Genomic DNA, 24,945 nt, shown 5'->3' on the forward strand with positions numbered 1-24,945 from the left:
AATAAAGATAAAATTCACATTTATAAAACCATATTCCAAATATCTTTAAGTTCAGACAATCGAAGCATTCATTTAAAAAATACTTCAAAAGAAAAAAAATTCCCTACTCACTAATACACTGGTACTATTTGCAATAAAAAGCTAAGAGGAGGGGCGCCTGAGTGGCACAGCGGTTGAGCTTCTGCCTTCGGCTCAGGGCATGATCCCGCCATTCTGGGATCGAGCCCCACATCGGGCTCCTCCGCTATGAGCCTGCTTCTTCCTCTCCCACTCCCCCTGCTTGTGTTCCCTCTCTCACTGGCTGTCTCTATCTCTGTCAAATAAATAAATAAATTCTTTAAAAAAAAAAAAAAAACCTAAGAGGAAAAAAGTGAATAAGAAAATACTTGCCCACTTTCAGATGCACTCACAATATACTGTTTGTCACTAGAAGCACAAGCTTTAGACAAACAGGTGATTGAGGCTGTGTGACCAAACAACAGTGCTCGAGGATTAACCTAAAAATACATAAATATGTTGATGTAAGTACCAAATTTTTAAAAATTAATTTTTAGGAATCCTGTTAAATATTCAATATAAATATACAGATACGGATTTGAGAAGAATTGCTCAGAACACCAAAACCTGAGAGTGACACCACAGTGAACCCCCCCCTATTTAATGCTCATAATCACCCCACCAGGTAGTTCTGAAGTCAAAATTGGAACACCAACAGATAACATTGTTTGCCCAACACATACAGAGAGTGACAGAGCTAGAGGTCAAACGAGGGCAGTCTTAAGCATTAAGCTAGGGTGTACTGAAGAATTAGTTTAAGAATGTGAGTTAGTAATAAAATAACTTAACCCTACTCATTTTTTAAATAATATGCTCATTGACCTGAAAACATATTTAGAGTCTCTAGATTAACAAATTCAAAACTCAAAAACATAGAAGACGGGCACCCTCCCAAATGCTGATAGCAACATTAACTATCAGAAACGAAGAATGATCTTCACAGACCGACAATTTAGTGACACAGTGCCTTACAGAAAGAATGGCTTAATACCCACTATTCTAAAATAGTCTGGCAATCAGCCCCCAAATTTATCTACTTTGTACCAACTGGCATGTTATTACTTCAGGTTACTTCAGGGCCTTAGGTTATTTCAGGATATATTTTTCAATTAAATATTTAATACGTACAAGTACATTTATAATATATGTATAAGATATAAAGAATACATTTACTAGCCACATACTCAATACCCAGTTAAAAGAACAGAATATAACAAAGTTCTTTTGTACCCATCCTGGTGTCCATTTTGCAAACAATTTATCCTAATTTATTAGTAAAGCTAAATTATTCAAAATTAAATATTCCACAGGAAGAGTACTAATATTGTTCTACAATACTAGTATGTAACAACTGAAGAGATTTTCCAAATAAAATTCATTCTAGTCATCTTTTGTATAATTACAATTTAGAGAAAATTTCAATCTTTTTTTGCTTAGTTATATAATATGCACTTTTCCCCCCAAAGGCTAAATTTCTATTTTAATTATCTAAGAATCAACCATTGTTTATAGTTAGAATGGGCCTAGAAAGTTTTCCCATACAACCAAAATTTTCTCATACATCCAATCCCACCTTCATATAAAGATTCAGTAGTCTTCCACTAAAAATTATGCTCTTGGGTCAATTATTTAATTTCTCCCAAGAAAAAGCTTTACCAATAGTTTCGTTTTAAATGTACATGGGTTTGATGGAAAATATCACTTTAAGCCATACCAAGTAACTAGAACTAGACTTTACTCCCACCATAATGTAGAAAAATAAAAATTTTTGAATGAAGTATAAACATCACACGATCATCTTAATAGAGGCAATAAAACTTTTGACAAAATTCAATATCCTTTCATAATTAAAACTCTTAACAAAACGAATATAGAAGGATTGTACCTCAACTTTATAAAAGCTATAAATGACAGCTCACAGCTAACATCATACTCAACAGTGAAAAGCTAAAAGTCTTTCCTCTAAGATCAGGAACAAGACAAGAATATTCACGCTTGCTACCGTTCTTCAACATAGTACCAAAAGTCTTAGCCAGAGCAACTAGGCAAGAAAAATAAAAGGCACCCAAATCAGAAAGAAAGAAGTAAAATTTTCTCTGTTTGCAGATGACATGATCCTATATATCTTAAAGACTCCACAAAAGACTGCTAGAACTAATTAACAAATTGGGTAAAGTTGCAGGATACAAAATAAACATAAAAAAATCAGTTGCATTTCTATACACTAACAACAAAATAGCTAAAAGAGAAATTAAGAAAGTAATCACATTTACAACAGAATCAAAAAGAATAAAATATGCTTGACCCTTGAACAAGTAGAATTCTAGAAAAATCTAGAAAAAGACTACTGGAACCAAAAATGAATATATAGCACAGTCACAGTACACAAGTCAAAATACCAAAAAGCAATGATTTTTCTAAATATTGACAGTGAACATTTGTAAAATAAAACTAGAATATATGGCTCTTATCAGATAAAAGCAACAAAAAAAATCGTATAAATGAAACTATATTTTTGACTATATCTTCATTAAGTACAAAGTTAGCTAAAAATAGAAGTTTAATATTTTCATAAATCAACATGTTTCTTTAATGAACACAAATATATTCGATTCATTAAATAGAAGTTTTCTAGAGTTAAAGAAAGAAAGAAAAAGATGGCTTTAAGAAATTGCTCTGAATGACCACATATATCAAAGACAACAACCAAGCCAACTTTTATTTAGCTTTCTTTTCCCTTGGATAAAATAGTCCAATTCCCTTAATAGCTTTCAAAAGATCTATTTCTCTCCTAGCCCCATTCCCACTCCCCCAACACTTCTCACTCCCCCAGTCACTTTTATCCCTCTTACTTGAACTTAAATAAATGTAACATTCTAGTAAAATCTATGCAACCAAATTAGTGAAAGAATTGTTTCTAAGCTCTCATAAGTGAGTCTTATTGCTTGTAATCATTCCAGTAAAATGTGATGTGGTATTTTTTCTCTTCACAACTACACTGATGATTCATATTTAGTTCACTATCAATCCTGAAGGCATTACATTTTATGACACTTCCCAGTTATTTTTCAACATGTATACCTAGCCTTTACATGTCATTCAAGAGTGTATTTTTCCAGTTTTAGCTGTTCCATGACTAGGTGTATACCTAAGAGCAACAAACACATATGTCCACACAAAAACTCATAAACAAATATGCACAGCAGTGTTATTCCGTATGGCCAAAGTGCAAACAACCCAAATGCCCATTAACTGATAAATTAAATTTAGTATACTCATACAATGGAACATTATTTGGCCATTTTAAAAAAATGAAGTATTGATACATGCTACAATACAGATGAACTCTGAAAATATTATAATAAGTGAAAAAAGGAAGTCACAAAAAAGCACATATCATTCCATGCATATGAAATGCCCAGAACAGCCAAACCTACAGAGGAATTATATTTGGGATATGGGATATTTATCAAACCAAATTAACATCCTTACATATACTGCACATTAAAAAAAAGAGATAGAAAACAGATTAGTGGTTGCCTTGGGAGGAAATGGAGGTATTGGGAATGACAGCTAAAGAGTACAGGGTATGTTTCTGAGGTAATGAAAATGTTATAAAATTGACTGTGGTAATGTACACTTTATTTTTTAAATTCAATTTATTTAAACTAAAAACAAAAAACAAAAACATTTCACCCATTTCTCCCACCCTCACCCCCACCTCTGAAAACCACCAATCTGCTCACTATGAGCTTCATTTTAAATATATATATATATATATTTAGATTCTACATATAAGAGAGGTCATACAGTATTTGCCTTTCTCTATCCGACTTATTTCACTTAGCATGATGCCCTTTGAGGTCCATCCATGTCCCAAATGGCAGGATTTCATTCTTTTTTATGGCTGAATAATATTCCATTGTATGTATGTATGCATGTATGTATATAAATACACACACACATATATATATACCACAATTTCTTTAAATGAGTAAATTGTTATGGTATGTGAATTACCTCAATAAGGCTGTAACAAAAACAAGAAAAATTACTTAAAAAATCAACTTGCTTACCCTATATTTCATGCCAGCTACCACCCCATTTTCTCTGTTACCCTTTAGAGAAAAATCCCTGGGGAAAATTGCCAGAAAGGGAGATTAAAAATATGGGGGAGGGGGGGAGAATAAATCCTGAGGTGTTATATTAGAATTGGAGGTATTAGTGTGAACTGTGTGTGTTGTCTGTGTGTGTGCACTCCCAACTTCTATTTCCCTAGTCTGTCCGCTATGAAGGCTTAGGAGCACAACACATTGAGCACTCCACAGAGGAAAGAATGGCCATAAATACAATCAAATTTATGCCTTGTAAAAAGTTTTGCTCTCTCGAAGACATTCACTTTAGAAAGTATAAATGTTCAAAATTATTTTTTAATACCTTTTTGGAAACTTGCTTCAGTATGGATAAACATCTTTTGAAAAATCTTAAACGTAACATACTAAGCCACTTAGGGTAGATATAATAATTGCAAGTAGCCAAAAACCAGAAGAAGTCAATTCTGATAAATAATACAAATTATCAACCTGCATAATAGCAATTTGAGTCAAAACATATTTCACAGAAAATATGAAGCCAACTATTATTCTGGGACTATTGTTTTCTATTAAGAAGTTCCTTGTGTCTAAAAAACACAATCGGCATTTCAAATACTCACTTCTAATTCTACTGAAAGATCCCAGAGACATATTTGTCCATCATGGCATCCAGTTACAATTGTGGTCCCATCGTCTGTTAAAAGTACTGCTGAGATGCAATGTGTTGGTGCTTTGCGACCCCAAAGAACAATGGGTAGGACAAGGCTGTTTCCCGCCATTGTGTTTTCAAACCTGGAAATGTTGTAAGAATAATGTCAAATATTACAGTATTTCCTTCTAAAACATACATTTGTATTATGAATCCAAGTTGAACTTCCTGAGTGCCAAAAATTCTCCCAAATATTATATATATGACACACATATATGAAAATATATAAAATCTCATTTTATATATATAAAATCTAATTAAAATCTTAGATAATTCTCACAATAAATCATATAGCAAGTACTATAGTCATGCCTCTTTCACAGATAAAGACATTGAGTCAGAAAGAATCACAAGGTGAAAAGCAAAGTAACGGAGCCCAAATCAAAACCCAGGAGGCCTGACTTCAGAACCTAAGATGTTATTAACCAATGACAAGTAAGGTCTATAAATTTGTTAGGTCTCCAAAACAGTAACAGATGCCAATGTCCAAGAACAACTCAGTATTGTTTCATAGTGTGCTAAACATTAAAAAGAGTATGTTCAGTGGGAAACTCATTCAACTATATTTACTATAAATCTATTATGTCTCAAGATCATAAATGTCTTTTATTGTAAATTCTGCAACTTGAGGGAAAAAGATTTCTCTTTAAGTGTATATGGGAGTACAGGAGAGCACAAATACAAGGAATTATTCCTTCGTATGACAAAAATCAAGATCTAGTTGGTGAAACAACCAGATTTAAGTGTTATAAACTGTGTGGCTAAAAACTAAATACTAGTTCAGAGAATTTAAAGAGAAATGAAGACTGGAATAATCAAAGAGGGCTCCACAGAAGACAGAAGACTGCCAGACCTTATGAGACTAGGGGGTCACCTATAGGCTTGATAAATGGTCAATCAGAAATGGTCATCACAGTGATTTTTTCTGCCCCAAATTTTTAAATAACAACAAATGATATATGTATAACTATAGACTCTTTAGAATGCTAAGACTGTTCCATAAAATTTTCAGAAACACTTAAAGGAATAACCATTTTGTATGAAGAAAACTAGTTTGATAGCCATGGTCTTATTGCTAGCTTCTTCCAGCAAGACTCTTCTTTAAACCACTACCTAGAGGCGCCTGGGTGGCTCAGTCGTTAAGCGTCTGCCTTCGGCTCAGGGCGTGATCCCAGTGTTCTGGGATCGAGCCCCGCATCGGGCTCCTCCACTGGGAGCCTGCTTCTTCCTCTCCCACTCCCCCTGCTTCTGTTTCCTCTCTTGCTGGCTGTCTCTCTGTCAAATAAATAAATAAAATCTTAAAAAAAAAAAAAAACACTACCTACACTTTTTAAAAAATAAAATAAAAATAAAAAATAAAACTAAAATCACTTTTAAAGAATAGTCACTGGATGGGTTGCCCGGGTTGCTCAGAGAATTAAGCCTCCCACTCTTGATTCAGCTCAGGTCATGATCTCAGGCTCCTGGGATCGAGCCCTGCATTGGGGTCCACCGTGGAGCCTGCTTAAGAGTCTCTCCCTCCCTCTCCCTCTGCCCCTTCCCTCCCTCATGCACTTACACACACACTCTCTCTCTCTCAAAAAAAAAAAAAAAAAAAAAAAAAGTCACTGGAAAGAAAATGAGGCAAGTAAAAAAATCTAAAAATCAGTATTACTTAAATCTTTTTTTATTAGAATATGTGATTTTCATCAGTTTATGTCCCCCAAAACTTCACCTTTTTGCTACTAGTAAAACCTATGTATTTAAGGAAAAAATTCCAAGTTCACTTTCTATTAATAAAACCTTATACATATCATGTTCACCATTTCATAGGCTACCACAACACAATTATCTCAATTTCTTTTTTGCATATTTCTATTTGATATTAGAAAATGAGACAAAGCACTGAACTAATTTTAATAAATCTGGTACAGCATGTTCCTGGCTGAAAAACATACCCAACAATGACTTTCTCAAAAAGGGAATCTGGAAGGAGTTCATTTTTCCATGGTGACAACATTCAGTATTAAATTATATCACCCAAAGAGTTCTCCCAATTAAATAAGCTCACAGCATTGAAGACAATATGGTGAAATCTCGAAAGAACACCATTTCTCTAGATATTTGAGGACTCATATTCAATGCATGCTGTTTTGCTTAAAGAAAATGCAAATATAGAGATTCAGGACTGAGGAAAATGTGTGCTATGGGGAGATGGGCCTGCTCTGATGCAACAGGAATGAACATTCTGATATTCAAGTAACAAGGCAACTCAAGGAAACCTAGAAAAATAATGCATTTCATAGCCCTTAAAACAAGTGAAAATAATCATCCATAACATGACAAAGGTATATAATACATCAGAAAACACATCAATCTCTAACTCAATTTCTCCAGAAGCTAAAATAATTACAAGGATTTAGAAAAAAACAAATCCCCCACATCCTCCCAAAAATCAAGAACTAACAGTCAACCAGAATCTTAGAGGAATTCTCATTAAGGGCAATGAATGATTTTCATAAAGAACTGTATTAGTAATATTCCATTGTATATATGGACCTCATCTTCTTTATCCATTCGTCAGCCATCAGAAAGGATGATTACCCAACATTTGCATCAACATGGATGGAACTGGAACAGATTGTGCTAAGTGAAATAAGGCAAGCAGAAAAAGACAATTATCATATGGTTTCACTTATTTGTGGAACATAAGGAATAGCAGGGAGGACATTAGGAGAAGGAAGGGAAAAATGAAGGGGGGGGAAACAGAGGGGGAGATGAACTACGAGACTATGGACTCCGGAAAACAAACAGGGTTTTAGAGGGGAGGAGGGGTAGGGGTCAGCCTGGTGATGGGTATCAAGGAGGGCACATATTGCATGGAGCACTGGGTGTTTATACACAAACAATGAATCATGGAACACTACATGAAAAACTAATGATGTACTGTATGGTGACTAACATAACATTAAAAAAAAAAAAAAAAGAACTGTATTCATTTCCTAGGGTTGCCATGACCACAAACTCAATAGCTTAAACAACAGAATGTATTGTCTCACAGTTCTTGAGGCTAAAAATCTGAAATCAAATGTAGGTAGGGTTGGCTGTGAAGTGAAGGATCTACTCCAGGCCCCTCTCCTTGCTTGTAGAAGGCCATCTTCATGCTCACATGGCATTCTTCCTGTGTGCACATCTGTCTCTGCACATCTGTCTCCAAATTTCCCCTTTTTAATAAGGACATCAGTCATACTGGATTAGGACCCACCCTGATGACCTCATTTTAACTTGATTACTTCCATAAAAACCCTACCTATGTCCAAATGAGGTCACATTCTGAGGTACTGGAAGTTAGAATTTCAACGTATGAATTTTAGGGGAACACAGCTCAGCCGATAACAGGGATATATCCTTTTAAAAGAACATAACCTGGGGGGTCTGGGTGGCTCAGTCGGCTAAGCATCTGCCTTTGGCTCAGGTCATGATCCCGGGATCCAGGAATCAGGTCATAATCCTGGGACCCTGGGATGGAGCCCCACATCGGGCTCCCTGCTCAGCAGGGAGTTTGTTTCTCCCTGTCCCTCTGCCCGCCCCCAGTTTGAGTGCGCACGCTCTCACTCGCTCTCTCTCAAATAATAAAATCTTTCAAAAAAATAAAAGAACATAACCTAAAATTAATTAATTATCCAAAAACCAATTCTCCCTCAGGAAATAAAGGTAAAGAACTTCACTATATCTCTTCCAGAAGATACTACATCAGCTAGTTAACTGCTTATCTGAAGAATAAGTAAGAAGTTCTGTCTAACAAAGGTGAGCAGTTACCATCTTATGTCTTATGTTGGGGGTGGGGGTGGTGGGACCAGATTCCAAAATTCACTGCTATATTTCAAAGGAAATTAGACAGTAAAAACTAACCTCTCCTGATCTGTGTATGTATGTATGTATATGTGTGTGTGTGTGTATATATATATATATACACACACATACACCCTTGTCATAGGTCCTTAAGTTATGCCCAATGCTATTTCTTGGCTGGTATATTAAAAGATCTAAATAGAAAGGACCTGTAATTTTTATTGTGCTTTGTTTTTTCAGATTTTATTTATTTGAAAGAGAGAGCAAGTGAGACAGTGCAAGCATGGGGAGCAGCAGTGGGAGAAGCAGGCTCCCCGCCGAGCAGGGAGCCCAACACGGGGCTCAATTCCAGGACCCTGAGATCATGACCCATGCGAAGGCAGACACTTAATTGACTGAGCCACCCAGGCACCCCTAGAAAGTACCTGTTAAATGAAATATTTAAAAGGTAAATAATCATAAAGACTACCTGAAATGAAACATGAAACTGTAGTGGGAATCATAATCAGCAGCTGCTATTGAGGTCTTGCTATTGGGATTAGGGTGGTTCCAATCAAATATAGAATAAACAGAAACAACTTCTAAATAAATAATAATTAACTAAAAGGGCTTGGTGACCAACCGGAAGATGGTATTGAAAAAAACTAGGTGAATACAATTTCAGATCATGGCTGGAGCAGTGATGGGGGGTGGAGGGGGAACAAGTCTTATTTATAGGACTCATGTGGAGAAGTGGATTTGTGCTCCTGGGTCATAGAACACACTACATATTAAAACCTCCTACATACAAGGGTATTAAATCAAAGTTGGGGGGAGACTATGGAGAAATGGGTTTGGAGGAATGTTCAAAAGTTAGAGGCAGAGAAGATCGTTAAGTATATTTTGACACTGGCTCTACTATCTCTTGTCAGACATGGAGACATCCTTACTGATGCTGGGTTAGTTAAAAAAATAATAAGAGGGCTGAGACTTTGCAACACTTCCCTAACCCTACACAAGGCTTTTTGTTATGTAGGAATAATAAACTTCTACTAGTTTAAGGCCACAATTTTTAAGTTTTGTTACACATAAATATATGATCTTCCTCATTGCACACTCAGATATACTAACACCCCCAAGTATGTAAGAATAACATCCATGGCAGACATGATGTGGTAAGAAGAATGACAAACAATTGCATAAAGAAAAAATGTTAAGACCCTTACAAAGTAACAGGTGGCTTTGTTGGAGGTGAGAAGAGGACAAGGAAACAAATACAACCATCACCCTGTAGCCAAACCCCTTCACACACCAGCAGAAGATAATTAAAATTCATCATTAGCTGACCAACATGTGAAAGACGAACTTAGATGGTTTAGATAGGTCACTGTATGATGTATGTATATTTCAGTTCTTATACAAAGTCCAATATATAAAAGCCAGTCCTGCTGAATTTATAAGAGGATTGAAGAAATTTCCACACCACACATCAATACTTTCTTTCAGCACTGAAGTGTGCTAGTTCTTACTTTCAAGATTCCTTTAGATAGTCTAGGTCCCCTTAACTTCCATACAAATTGAAAAATCAGCTTGTAAATGTCTGCAGAAAGGCCTGATGAGATTATGCCTAGAGCTGCATCAGATTCATGTATCAATTTGGGGAGCATTGACTCCTCTAGTTTCAATGAAATATTACTAATGCAAAAGTGTATTCTAAAAGCAATCTTACTTGCGGCACCTGGGTGGCTCAGTAGGTTAAGAATTTGCCTTTGGCTCAGGTCATGATCCCAGGGTCCTGGGACAGAGCCCCGAGTTGGGCTCCTTGCTCAGTGGGGAGTGTGCTTCCCCCCTCTCCCTCTACCCCTCACCCCGACTCGTGCTCTCTTGCTCTCTCTCTTGCTCAAATAAATAAATAAAATCATTTTTAAAATAAATAAATAAAGGTAATCTTACTTCTTAAAGGGATATAATGTCAAAGTAGCACATGTAGCTAGCTTCTTAATGAGATTTCACCACTCTTATTTCTCAATATAAATGAATGTAACCTGGTCCAACATGGTTAACCAAACGAGAATATCAAACAGAAATCAAATAATTTTGTGGCTTTCTCCTGAAAGGTTCTGAATTCTTCCTAACACTTGTTTGAGAGAGTAACACTTTTCTTCTAGAAAACGGAAAGTTTAATAGAGAAACTGATGGTTACCAGATGGAGGTGGATGGGAAGATGGGTGAAATAGGTGATGGGAATCAAGGAGTGTACTTGTGATGAGACCAGGTAGAGTATGGAAGTGTTGAATACTGTACACCTGAAACTAATATTACACTGTATGTTAACTAACTGGAATTTAAATAAAAACTTTAAAAAAATAAAATGAATTACATGGAAGAAAGAACAAAAAAAAGTTTTTCTCCTCAAAAATACTAACATATCTACTCACCAGTGACAAGGAAGAAATACTGTGAGTTGTGTGTACTATACACACATATATAAATAAAATTAATGCCATATATGTTAAATTGAACATGTACCTAATGTATGAACACTTTTAATTTTGAAAAGCTTTTTTAGGGTATAGTAACATGTTCTCCATTGAAACAAATTATTCTTGGAACATAGATAATATTAATCTTTCTTAAGACTTACAATTCCCTTTAACATACACAATAAACACATTTTATTCATGACAATTTGAGAGACTATAAGATTCTAACTTGAATTTCTGAATCAAAGAAAAGACATAATACTTTTAGTACTTATTTTAACCTAGATACAGTTCAATAAGTATTAATTCCTTAAAACCTAGAAATCTGGTTATGGTGTAATAATTAACAGGAATTTCTTGGAACATCTACTGAAGAAACTATCATTATAAAGAAACGATCTTGGGGCAACTGGGTGGCTCAGTTGGTTGAGCATCAACTCTTGGTTTCAGCTCAGGTCATGATCTCGTGGATCATGTGATCCAGCCCCGCATCAGGCTCCCCATTCAGCGGGAAGTCTCCTTGAAGATTCTCTGCCCCTCTCCTTGCTCTCTCGTGCATATGTATACACGCTCTCTCAAATAAATAAATAAATCTTTAGAAAAAATAAAATAAAGAAACGTGATCTATAAGATGCTTTCTATAATTCAGTTACTGGTATTTATTTAATAACCTGGGCTATTTTAGAGACTAATTCATTTACCTTAAACTAAGACAGACAGCCTTTCCTTCCATGGTACTTGTCGGTAATGGATGTCTTGTGAATTACCTAAAATTTCACATAATCCTTAATCACTATGCCATAGACCTTTGGGATTTCAACAAATTTTTTTTCCTCTCATGCTTTTTGGTGTAATAAAGTCTTCTACATTTATTTGACCCTATACACCATGTGAATATATAGCTTAGATGAAAGGAGAAGAAAGAGAGAAATCAAACAAAGGAATGGGATGAGGAATCTTTAGTTCATTATATGAACATTATATGTGTGAACATTCTTAGTACAAGGAAATATATACAGGAAAAAAATGATAATCTCAGTCCATCAAAATTATAAATGCTTCAAAACATTTTTTTCTAATGTCTTAAAAATCGAATAAAAGTGAAATTTTAGAAAAACCACAAAAAGCACTAATGAAATAATGTGAAATAAAGGATACCATGGCTTATGATATTAGGATATCACAGTCAAATACCTCTAAGAAGAATTAACCAAGACAACCACTTGGTAACCAATTCTAAGCGACTAAAACAAAAAATGGGCAAATTAGCCAGGACCTAACAATATAATTAAGTAGGACACAGGAATCTAAGTTTGAATTTCTTCAAACTGAGTAACACATAAGCCAAGACATTCTAAATTGGCAGTGCACGGGAGTTAAGAGAAATACAAATACAGAGTATGCAGTTCTCCAACCATCATCATTCAACTGCTCTATTAATTAGCTAATAATCCATTCTTGTTTACATTATCACCTAGTTTATGAAGGAAATTAAATATATTCCAAAAAAGCTTTAGATTACATGGGAATGAAACAAGTCCTGGAACGGGAATGAGATTTTAAAAATTCATATTTTCATGGAAAAGGCCCAAAGCAAAAGTGATTGAACAAATTGTTAATCTGACATAGCATTAATTTTAATAGAAACTCTGAAGAAAATTATCTTACTAACTCTCCAAAATATTGTGTACAATATATTCATATTTTGCCACTAATATATCAAGGAAAAATGCTAGCTTTCAAATTATAAATAGATTTCAAACTATAAATAGATGCTTCTAGAATCAGAAGAATACTAGGAACATTCAACTTTCATTCATGTTTGTATCAAAATCTGGCTTAAAATTAAATTGAGAGACTGGCTGTTAAATAAAAATTTTTAACTGATCAAGCTTCACAGTCAAATATCAGGAGTTGTAGATGCTACTTCTCATTTTGCCACTAATCATGCAGGCTTTGATCATATCATTTCTAAAGCTTAGTTTTCTCCTCAAGAGTTATTTATAAAACTAATTTTGAATCCTTTTGAAGTCAAAAAAAATCAAATCATGAAGAGCAGGGATCTTAATGTTTACTTCTAAGTCATCTCTTTTGGTTGTTTTAATTTCATGTATTTCTCTATTTCACTGAATCTCCTCTATTTCTCAGTTCTGTATAGAAATAAAACTGTACTTCAGTCAACAACAACAATAAAAATAATCATAATTGAAAGAACACTGAACTTACAATCAGAACTGTATTCAAATCCTGGCTCTTCTGTAGAATCTTGAAAAAGTTACCGCTTTAGGTCTCCGCCTCCCCATCTGCAAAAGATGGACAATAATACCCTCTTTTAAAAAAGCTGTCCTAATGATCGAGAGAACACGTAATGATCGAGACATACATGTGATGCAACTAGTGAAATACCTACCACATGGCAGATGCTCAGTAAACATTAATTTTTTAAAAACACAGATTTTGCTACTTCTTCACATTTTGCTTCCACATCCACTCGTTTCTTCCAGCACTACCGTTTCATGTTTAATAAAGTTAGATTTTTAATAAGGTTATGATCTTTCAATGACTTTCTGCTATAACAGAAGAGAACTAATGTATATGCTTCTATTACCTGCAAATATGACAATTCAGTTCTGCATGACTTTATTAGAAGTAATGCTACAAACTCCTACGTGATACTAAAGCAGGTTTCAAATTAAATTCTGTCTCATAATAACAATAATTAGTATACATTTTAGAGCAGCATTTCCCAAGTTTTCATTTTGTGCCAGTAGCACGGCATTACAGTAGTAGATAAAATGGGCACAATTCAACTATCTAATGGGGCTTACACACATGCAAGCAAATAATTACCACAGAGTGTGATACAGGAGAAATCTCAAGACCTATGGAGACACAGAAGATAGATATCCTAACCTACACTTGAATGGATCCAGGAAGGACTCTTGGAAGAAATAATGGTGAGAATGAGCAGGAATTAACCCAGGAAGCTCAAGGAATCACATGTTCTAAATCCCATAGGTAAGAGAGTTCAATTCTTTCTCGACAGTGAAAATAGTAGAGTTGGCATTCAGAGCACAAAGGCCAAATGACGAGACAAGAAACAACAGGTCGATATGCACCAATCATAAAGGACTTGATAAGCTATCTGAAGGAATTTAGAGTATAACCTGACAACAATAGGAAACAGGTCAAGTGTTTTAACCCTGAATTTGCTTTTCAGAAAGATCATTCTAGCTGCAATACAATGGCTAGCGATAAAACTGGGTTTGCAGACCACTGGGGCTACCACAGTACTGCTGGTAAGAAATGATGGTACTGAAATTTACCACAATCTCTCATTACTTATTTCTGCGCTTTTTGGTTAATGAACAAATGACAACTACTCTGCCCTGCTACTCTTCATGCTCGTGTTCCCTAAGATCAAGAACCACATCTGTGTATTCACATAATGCTTAGCATAGTATCTGCCATATAGGCGGTCTTTAATAAATATATGATAGTAGTCGTGAGAACAGCAATAATAAGATGAATATGAGAGTTCTTTTAGAGATACAATAGATAGGACTTGGTGTTCAGCACATCAACTTGATAAAGATACAACATGAATTTTGATATAGGTTTTACACAAAGGTACTATGAGGACAAGAGAAAAAAAAAAGCATTTTGAAATATTAAAAGTCCTCTACATAAAGGATAGGCACTATTAGTATGATTCAGATGCCCAGTGAAGTCATCAATAAATTCAGATTCTAACACATGAGACAAATTACTCTACATTTACCCAGAATTTACTAACTATAGGTTTTGAGAAGGGTGAAGATATTATAAGGTTTCACATTAGTCTTGAGCAGGATCAGACTAAAGAGACTTAGTGGTCCCATAAGTAGATCTCTAAATAGAGAAGCGACATGCTAAAACTCGGCGACATAGTGTAAAGTTCAGATTAACATGGAGAAAACAATACATACAGGGAAACAAATATGATGCTACTACAACGAGCCTGGGTGCACAGAGATAAGAAGCTTAGCTAAAATTATGAGTTTTGAAAGAAAAAGGAAATACAAGACAATAAAGAAAAACAATAAATCATGGGGTTTGATGCAATGTGTAAGGCCAAAGGCAAGACAAACACATGTGACTATTACTTTCTAAGCAGAGTGAGATGGAAAGAGGGAGGAAGCAAGCATGGGGTGAGGAAGAGAAGTGATAACATAAATAAGGCAAAAGGGGAACAGATGCATCGTTTGGTCTCAGAGAAATTATAACTCAGAAAACATTTTCATTAAATGGCAGCAGACAATTCAACAGAAAGTGTTCCCCAAGAGTGGCAAAAACGCCATCACCCTTTGCTTGCATCCGAAAACCAAGTCACTGCAAGTTGATGAAATGTGAGTCTACCTCCCATGGCTTTGCTTGTTTTTGACATTTCAGCTATTGCAAAAGACAGCCTTTTATAATTGACAAAAAAATAAAAAAATAAACTGGCTTCCTAATTTAAAAATGAAAAGAATATACCCCATTTGCCATCTAACAGTTTTTATTTTGGTGGATATTTAGGTCCATTGGCAATTCTCTCAAAATCATATGGCAAACTGATCTCAGAGCTCAGAGGCATATACATACCTCCTGATTCTTAATGCAATAAAAATACTCTGCACTATTTTTTTTTTCTTTTTAAGTAGGTTCTATATTCAACATGAGACTTGAACTCAACCCTGAGATCAAGAGTTGCATGCTCTATCTACTGAGACAGCCAGGCTCCCCTACTCTTCACTATTCTATAGTATCTTCATTTACTGCAAACTTCCATATACCAGAAAACATCATTCTCCAGTCAACCTGGTTAATCAATATGTTTTACTAAATCACGTTACTCAAAGGTAAATAGAACTCTAGTATTCATGCATAAAATGATAATGATGTCTGGGCTCAGCAGCACATGGGGGAGGGAAGGAGGAAACAGGGCGTAAGAGATATCTAAAGGGATGAAGGTGAAACAGGATCATTAAGTGTGAGGGATGGTCTTCATCCATACCCTCCTTCAGGAATTAAGGACTTACAACCCAGCTGCTGAGAGCCCTGGGTTGTCTGCCCCCACCAAGGACTGCCCTAGCCAAAGGGAAATGCTTTGCCCAAACTCTTCTCCCCTTCCCATAGGACAATCCATATCCAGTGACTGATCAGCTCAAGGATATAAAAACCAAGCCCCCTCATATCAATTCAAGATAGCCCTAAAGGGTCATTCTATCTTCAGAATTCCCCTCACCCTCCAGGGTCAACTGAGATTCCATTGAGATATATCACAACTCCACTTCTCCCTTTGGCAGAACCCACTTCCTGTCCTTCCCCACCCCCCTGCCCAAACCCCCACCCCCATGTTTTGGTGGGGGTTTTTGGTGGGTTTTGGGTTTTTTTGCTGTTGTTTTGTTTTGTTTTGCTGTTGGAGAGAGAGGGAGAACACGAGTGTGAGCTGGGAGAGGTGATGAGGGGAGGAGGAAATCTCAAGCAGACTCCCCACTGAGCACTTAGCCTGAGATCATGACCTGAGCCGAAATCAAGAGTTGGAAGCTTAACTAACTGAGCCACCCACGCACCCCTCCCAGGGTACTGATACCAAGAGCACTCCCTAATAAACCTGAGTGCCAATCTCCATCTCCAAGTCTGCTCACCAGAGAATCCAGGCTGTAAAAATAAGTGGTGAAGCTCTTTAGCACAAGAGTGTTCACTACATTATTCTATTCATATGTATTTAAAATTTTCTCTAATTTTTAAAGGGTACATAGAAAAAACTTTAACGTCCATCAATCAGGGATTACATAAATTATGATAGAGCCTTACCATAGAACACTGCAGTGTGAGAAATGAAATAATCTCCAAAATATATAGTGGGAGATAAAGGTGCAGTGCAGTATATAAAATATACTCCCACTGTGGGCTCCAAAAGGAGGATATATGTGTATCTATATACATCTATACATGCATAAGAACGTACACATACAATATTCAGAATAATTCTGTAATGATACCAGGCCAAAAACACAAAAACAAAGACAAAACACACAATAATGACGGCTACCTATAAAGAAGGAAATTAAGAAGTAAGAGACTAGATTGAGCGGGAATCCTAATTCTGAAGATAAATCATTGGTCTTAAGGTTTCCCTCCCATCTTTGGATTCTTCACTGTATTCCAAAATGTAATTTAATAAAGAAAGAAAATGGTTTTGACTCACCAGGTTTTGTTTTAAATATGTACACGTGCACACACAGCGTTTCCAAAAAATGTTTAACAAGAATTTATCTGTAACCTATAATCTTTCAAATGCTAGTTCTCTGCTGTGAGCGCTCTGTCCCAAACCCCATGATTCACTACTTCTGCAAACAGGTTTTCACTACATGTTCTACCTCCAGGTGCATAACACTTAGCCTTGTGTGTAGTTATTTGTTTAGAAATCTGATGTTCCATTACAATCTGTGTTCCTCAAGGGTAAAACCAGATCATCTATGTAAACCTACCACTTTTGTTATTTAATCATTATCAAGCAAACTGCTTTCTACTGGGATTTGCGGTAGCTCACCAACACCTAGAATAGTAATTGACTTCCAGTAGTGGTCAATATGTATCTACTGAATGAATAAACAAAGAATAACAATAACTAGCATTTACTAAGCTCTCACTGTGTGCCAAGCAAGAGAAGAGTTTTGTTTTGTTTTGTTTTGTTTTGCTAAATCTAACTCCTTCTGGACTTTTTCAAGAATCTTACTCCCTTGGGGCGCCTGGGTGGCACAGCGGTTAAGCGTCTGCCTTCAGCTCAGGGCGTGATCCCGGCGTTGTGGGATCGAGCCCCACATCAGGCTCCTCCGCTATGAGCCTGCTTCTTCCTCTCCCACTCCCTCTGCTTGTGTTCCCTCTCTAGCTGGCTGTCTCTATCTCTGTCAAATAAATAAATAAAATCTTTAAAAAAAAAAAAAAAAGAATCTTACTCCCTTAATTGTCCTCCTCCAGTTGACCATTTTAATCTCTGCTAAGTTAGCCTTCATCCTTCAAACATGTTCACATGTCCTTTTTGTTCAAAACACCTTCCCTTGTTACTGGCCCCGGTCATAAATCCAGTTCTCTCTGACATTCTAAGTATAATCAACATTTTGAACCCTTGGTCTTTGACTCCCTGTTTCCATTTCCTTATTACAAAGGCCTCATGTAATTGAGTTCTATCTTCAAACAAGATCTAAGGATCTCAAGATCTCCCTCCACATGAAGAGACCAACGATTTCTCTAACATGAGACTCCAGGACAGAACTCTCCAGTACTAACAGACAGAAGAGATGCCTTGGAGCGACCTGAGAAAAGAGAGAATGCTTTGACATTAATGGACTGTTGACACCTATTCTTTTCATTCTTTCTAAATCCAACCATCTTATTCAATCCTTAACAGTCTAATAAGACTGCTAGTTTGACATGGCTGAGCACTTGCTAATCCTCAACCATCTCTTTTTGGTTTCTGGTTCAGTTCTCTCACAATGATCCTCTTTCTATTTTTTCAGCTTTCTTCTGCCTAGATACATGAGGGCCCAGAAAGCCAAAGAAAAATTCAAGGAACAAGGGAAGATCTTTCATCCCTGTTTTTCCTTAGATTTGGACTATTTAGTTTGGTTATTCTTTTAATAAAAATTAGGATGAAATTTACTTTTCCCCTTATGACTCTCCCCAACTTTTTATTATGAAAAATTTCAAATGTAAAAAAGGTTCAAAAAATAGTATAAAGATCACTCAACAAATGTCATATTTCCCTCAATATTTATGTATGTATATACATATTATATACATACTCTTTGTTGCTAAACCATTTGAAAATAACCTAAACACATCATGACAATTCACCACTAAATAAAATAGAGAACTTAAAAATATAGAGCATTCTCCTTCATAAACACAGTATCATTATCGCAATCCCCATTATCAACACCTCAATAATTCTCTAATAGCACTTACTATCCAGTTCACATTCAAATTACTTCAACTGTTTAAAAATGTCTTTTGTAACTTTTTTTAAACCAGTAAATACTCAAGTTGTACGCGCTGAATTTGGTTATGTCTCTTTAGTCTTTAGTTCTAGGACAGTCCCAACCTCCTTTTTTTCATATTAACTTTAAAAATCAAAACAAAATCAATTACTTATAAAATGTTACACATTTTAGATTTGTGTGATTTTTTTTCATGATGTCATTTACCTTGTTTCTCTATCTCCTGTTTTCCTGTAATCTGGAATTTGGATCTAAAGGCATCATTAGGCTCAAGTAAAACATTTTTGGTGAGAATACTTTGTAAGTGGTGTTGCACACTTTTATACTACATCCACCCCAGGAAGCATGGAACATCACATTGTCCCACACCATTTGATTAAGGTACCGACTACCAGATATTTCCACTGTACTATTTTTTCTTCCTTTAAAGCTATCAATAACCTATAGAATGATACTCCAATAACATTCTGCAATACCCCATGTGACACTGATATCCCATGTGATTTCTAAAAGCTATAGAACAGAATATATGAAAAATCTAGTATGAGATCAATGTTAATTTCTCGACATTACTTTTTAAACTCTCAAATGCAAAAGCCAAGATGTATTTCTATCCCATGAACGCAGGCATTTTCATAAGAGAATCAACATCATTTCAGTATGTGTACTTCCTATGCCTCAGGCAGGCCCCCTGAGACTTACAGACAACAACAAACTCAAATTCTCTCTCATGAGAACGGGCACACATGAACAACCCACCTTCCTATGGGGAACATGAGTAACAGGGACTATACATTAAAAAGCTGAACTAAGCTTGCCACAGATACAATAAAAGAAAGAAGAGTCTGTAAAGGTTTACTCAGATTCTCATAGAATATTCCTACACCATTTGTCAGAAGAGTGTCTTCAAGTCAAATTCACAATATGATGTGATGAAGGACGTGATCGTTAAGATTATGAATTTTCGTTGTGCTGTGCTTTTGTTACCAATTTATTGAAGACTTGGAAAAAACTGAATCAGATCATAAAGACTGTTTACTGTAATGCAGTAGGACAGCTAGGCCATAAAATGTACTGAAGAAATTACTGAGCTACTTACTCAGAACAAAAGGTTTCCGGAATTAAAGGGCTGTGAGGAACGTGACCTTCTGAACACTAAGCCTGTCCCTAGCTTGACAAGATCATACTTTTTTATTTGAATGGCAAGAAAACAATTCCCAATGAACGTGACACTGAAGGACCACTTTTTTAAGGGAGTTCCAATATTCCGTTCCAAAAGGACATGTGCAACGAGCAGATGGCAACAGAAGACTACGCTTACTGCAAAACAGCCCTGAGTGCAGGAGAATCAGGTTTTGAAGAACTGTAGAACTGTAGAGCTATCTGGTCAAAAAATATATCCCAATTTTTTAAATGATTCATAGATTTTGAGGCATGAGTCATGTTCTAAATTTCTACAGCTGCAATCGGGATGTCTGAAGTCAACTTATGCTCTATCACCAAACTACTTCAGTTTCAAGAGTTACTGATTAAGCTAAAAGCAAACTATGCCCATCAAGCCCCTACATTTTAGGGAAAACAGAACCAACTTCGACCCACTCACCTCTAATCTCATCTGCATCTCCAATTATTCCTACTTGTTTCCCTCACTTTGCCATCAAAACTAAATTAAGCACTGAAGTTTCTCATTGCTCATAAATTAAACTACCCAGAAGTAGAAACAAACATGCTTTCCCAAACTGGAAGTTGAACTTTCACAGTATTCTGGGGATCAGTAAGGTATGCTGGGTAAGTACAAAGATTTGACAGTCATACTGACTAGGGACTAATCCAGGTCCTCCATTTACTAGCTGCAAACCTTAAGGAAATATGTAACTTCTTTCCAAGTCAGAATGTCATCATCTGTCCAACATTACCCTTCTTAGAGACTACAGAAAAGTGTTCTGCCTGTCACAAAACTACTCTTGACAAGGTCACCAATGACCTTTCCATTACTACATCCAATGTCAGGTCCTAATCCTCATCTTTCCTGACCTACCAGCAGCGTTTGACATAGTTCATAATTCCTCTTCCTTGAAACACTTCTCTTGCCCTCCGGGTCTTCACATTTCCCTGATATATCTTTTGCTTTAGTCTCCATTTTTCCTCATTGTTGACCTTTAAATGTTGGCATCCCAAGAGCTCAGTCCTTGGGCTTCTTTTCTGGCAACACTCTTTCCCTTCCTTTCTCCCTCCTTCAGCGATTTCACCAAGGCTCACAGCTTAAATACCAATTACATGTTGACAATCCCCAATTACAGTTTAGGGCTCTCTTCTGACTCCAAAGTGACCTATCCAGCTTCCTAATCAGTATGTCCCTCCAGATGGCTAATTAGCTTCTCAAACTTGACCTGTTCAAAAGTGAGTCCCTGGTCTTCTTCCCCAAACCTGCCCCTCCCACAATCTTCACCATCTTGGTTAATAGCAACTCCATTTTTATAGCTTCAGAGGCCAAAATCCCAGAATCATCTTTGATTCTTCTCTCACACACATTCCACATCCCAATCCATTGGAAAACTCTACTGGCAATACCTTCAAAGAGTACTATATCCAGAACCCACAGACTCCTCTACGCCTTTACTACCACCATTCTATTCCAGATTGCCAGCAACTCCCACCATAGATAATACAATAGCTTCTTAACTGTCTCCCTGTTTCCAGCCTTGCCCCCTTACAATCTCAACAGAGCATGCAAAATGACATTATTAAAAAAAAAAAAATCACATCATATCACAAAGCTACTCCGAATTCCTCCTGTGACTTCCTGTCTCACCAAGAGGAAAAGCCAAACTATACAACTGCCCATCCTACACGAGTGAGGCTATTGTTCTCTCCCTCGCTCTCTCTTGATCCACTCTGCTTCTTGGTTTTCTTCATCAGGCAGGATCTTATCTCAGAAGTGTCTCCCAGGTCTTCATGGTACACTCCCTCACCCCCTTCAGGTCTCTGCTAGACTGTCATCTTCTCAGGGATGCCTTTCCTGACCAACAGAAATTGTAAAATCCACCATCCCCACAGTATTTTATTGTATTTCTCCAAAGCACTTACAATCCTTTAACATACCAAACATTTTGCTTATTTGTCATCTGGCTTTCCCACTATAACATAAGCTCCATGAAGGTGATGGTTTATGTTTATTGTTCTATATTGTATTTCCAGTGCCTAGAATTTCTGCCACTTAGCAGGCACCCAAATATTTGTTGAATAAATGAACAAAGTACTGAATAAAGTATGTTTGTTTTGGTTTTCTAAAAAGTTGCGAATTAAAATCCATCTTGATTTTACATGCTTCAGATTCACAAAGGAGTTATCATTACTTTTTCTATAACAATGTCAGCAATTAATATGTCTCCCTAACCAAATCCCTAACACACTAATTGTTTTTCACCAGCTGCAAGTTGTTCCTATATTGTAGCCTCTTTTATTCTACTTTTATTCTACTTTTATTCTTCTGACACATATGAAGCCAGACATACGGTAGGACCTATGCAGCTAATTAGCTGACTTGGTTTACTTTAATCACTACTACACTCACAAAGGCCTGTTAATGAGTCACAAAACTGTTTCTCAAACTAAGTAAAGTGATATTTTATTAGTGTGAACTTTTCACTTCCCCTAATGGTGGTTTTTATTGTTTGTTTGTATTTGAAATGTTTAGAGGAAAGAAGAGCCCTTAAGGAAGACAGCCAAATAAATAACTTGAATGTGAGAACAGAAGGTAACTGGCACACTCTTATCAATCTGTTATCACTGACATATATTAACTACCAACATTCAGAGAGAAATATGTATGTGCAAAACACTAGTAAAATACCTTGAGTGAGTTTGAAAGGTCATAAGTTATAACTGCTAAGCTGAATGGAAGAGAGTGGTTTAAAAAGCCATGTATTTCCAGTAATTTTCTTTTTTTTTTTAAGATTTTATTTATTCATTTGACAGAGAGAGAGACAGCCAGCGAGAGAGGGAACACAAGCAGGGGGAATGGGAGAGAAAGAAGTAGGCTTCCAGCGGAGGAGCCTGATGTGGGGCTCGATCCCAGAATGCCAGGATCATGCCCTGAGCTGAAGGCAGATGCTTAACCACTGAGGCACCCAGGCGCCCCTCCAGTAATTTTCTATTCTAGGAGCATAGAGAATAATCCTTGGCACTTCAGAAATTTTCTCTGCCCTGAACTACTCACCACTGCCCTAACATTTTATTGTTCCATCATTTTCTGACTCCCACTAACCCAAGCAACTATCGGGCGAGGGGGGGACCCTACATGTTCATTAAACATCACCAACATATTTTGGAAAAGATGCCTAATTTAAGTATTTAATGTTTCATAAATACAGTATATATGTTAATAGAAAAAAAAAGAAATTCCACTTGGACAAGGACTTTCTAAATGTAGTCATGATGTAGGGCTTCTCCTTCCAACAAATTTTTTTGTGCTCTTACTGGCAAAGTAGTTTTAAGTAATCAGATGAACTACATGCATAGAGTTCAGATTCTAAGTTGACATCATAATCATAGTATATGTAAGCAAGAACATAAGGTATCCTCTTATTGATGATAGGATTTCACTGGGCCATAGAAAAATTCTGTTGGTTCTGCCTATGATCAATGGCATGCATATAGCTAAGACTATGAACTGTATAAAGTGCAACAATGAAGGGGACAAAATGGGAACAGAACCTACAAACCTCATTAACCTCATACTTTCATCATCTGTCTCAACAAACAGACAAGTGTCACAGAGAAATATAACAGATAAATCAGGAATAAAGTCACTACCTAGTTCCAGGCCTAACACTACAAATACTAAAATTATTTCCAGATTTATACTATGAATTTTGATCTCTGTCTAGTAGAACACAACAAACATAAAATCAATATATGGAAATCAGTAGCATTTTCTTCTATCTCCAATAATCTACTTTAAATCTAGCCAAAGCATTTTTTTAAACAACAATAACAAAAATTCTGCTCAGTCATAAATGGAAGACCGTTCAATGTTCTTGGATAAGACGACCTAGTATTACAAAGTTGTCAATTCTCCCCAAAATAAATCCATATATTCAATGCATCCTCAATCGAAATCCTAGTTGTGTTGTTTTTAGAAACTCTAGTTCTAAAATATATAGAGAAGAGTAAAAATCCACAAATAGCTAAACCAACTTTGAAAATGGGCAAAGAATGGAGAACTTGCCCTACCAGATACTTAACATCACTAGCCATTTGGAGGGGCAAATTAAGACCACAATGAGATACCACTACACATCTAAACAGCTAAAATAAAAATATAGTGATAATACCAAACTGGTAAGGATGCAAAGAAACTCAATCTCTCATACATTGCTAATGGGAACATAAAATGGTGCAGCCACTCTGCAAAGGAGTTTGGCAGTTTCTTCACAAACTAAACCTACACTTACCATACCACCCAGCAATCACCTTCCAAGGCATTTATCCCAGAAAATGTGAAACTTTGTACACACACACACACTGTCTAAGAATGTTCACTGCACCTTTATTTGTAATACCCAAAAACTAGAAATGTCCTAGTGAATGGTTACACAAACTGCAGTACACATATACCGTAGAATACTACTCAAATTATGCAACAATTTGGATGAATCTCAAAAATTGTCTCATGCAAAATTTGGATGAATCTCAATCTCAAAAAATCATATGTTGTGTAATTCCATTTATTCAGCACTCCTGCACAGATACAATTATAGAGATGG

At 36.2% G+C, this 24,945-nt stretch overlaps 1 protein-coding gene across 3 annotated transcripts in view; it reads right to left on the reverse strand.

The window, feature by feature from the left end:
- WDR7 (WD repeat domain 7) overlaps positions 1-24,945 on the reverse strand; it is a 346,017-nt gene that overhangs the window by 317,594 nt on the left and 3,478 nt on the right. For all 3 annotated transcript variants that reach the window (XM_045790167.2, XM_045790166.2, XM_045790168.2), the window contains exons 2-4: positions 13,380-13,456; positions 4,772-4,943; positions 391-497 (exon numbers count right to left, since the gene is read on the reverse strand). In XM_045790167.2, coding sequence (XP_045646123.1) covers positions 391-497; positions 4,772-4,930 — 266 coding nt within the window. In that variant the 5' untranslated portion in view covers positions 4,931-4,943; positions 13,380-13,456. The remainder of the gene's footprint in view (positions 1-390; positions 498-4,771; positions 4,944-13,379; positions 13,457-24,945) is intronic.

Source organism: Ursus americanus, chromosome 19 (genome assembly GCF_024610735.1).
Source record: "Ursus americanus isolate L20-20 chromosome 19, mUrsAme1.1.p, whole genome shotgun sequence".
In the NCBI taxonomy this organism is placed as follows: Eukaryota; Metazoa; Chordata; class Mammalia; order Carnivora; family Ursidae; genus Ursus; species Ursus americanus.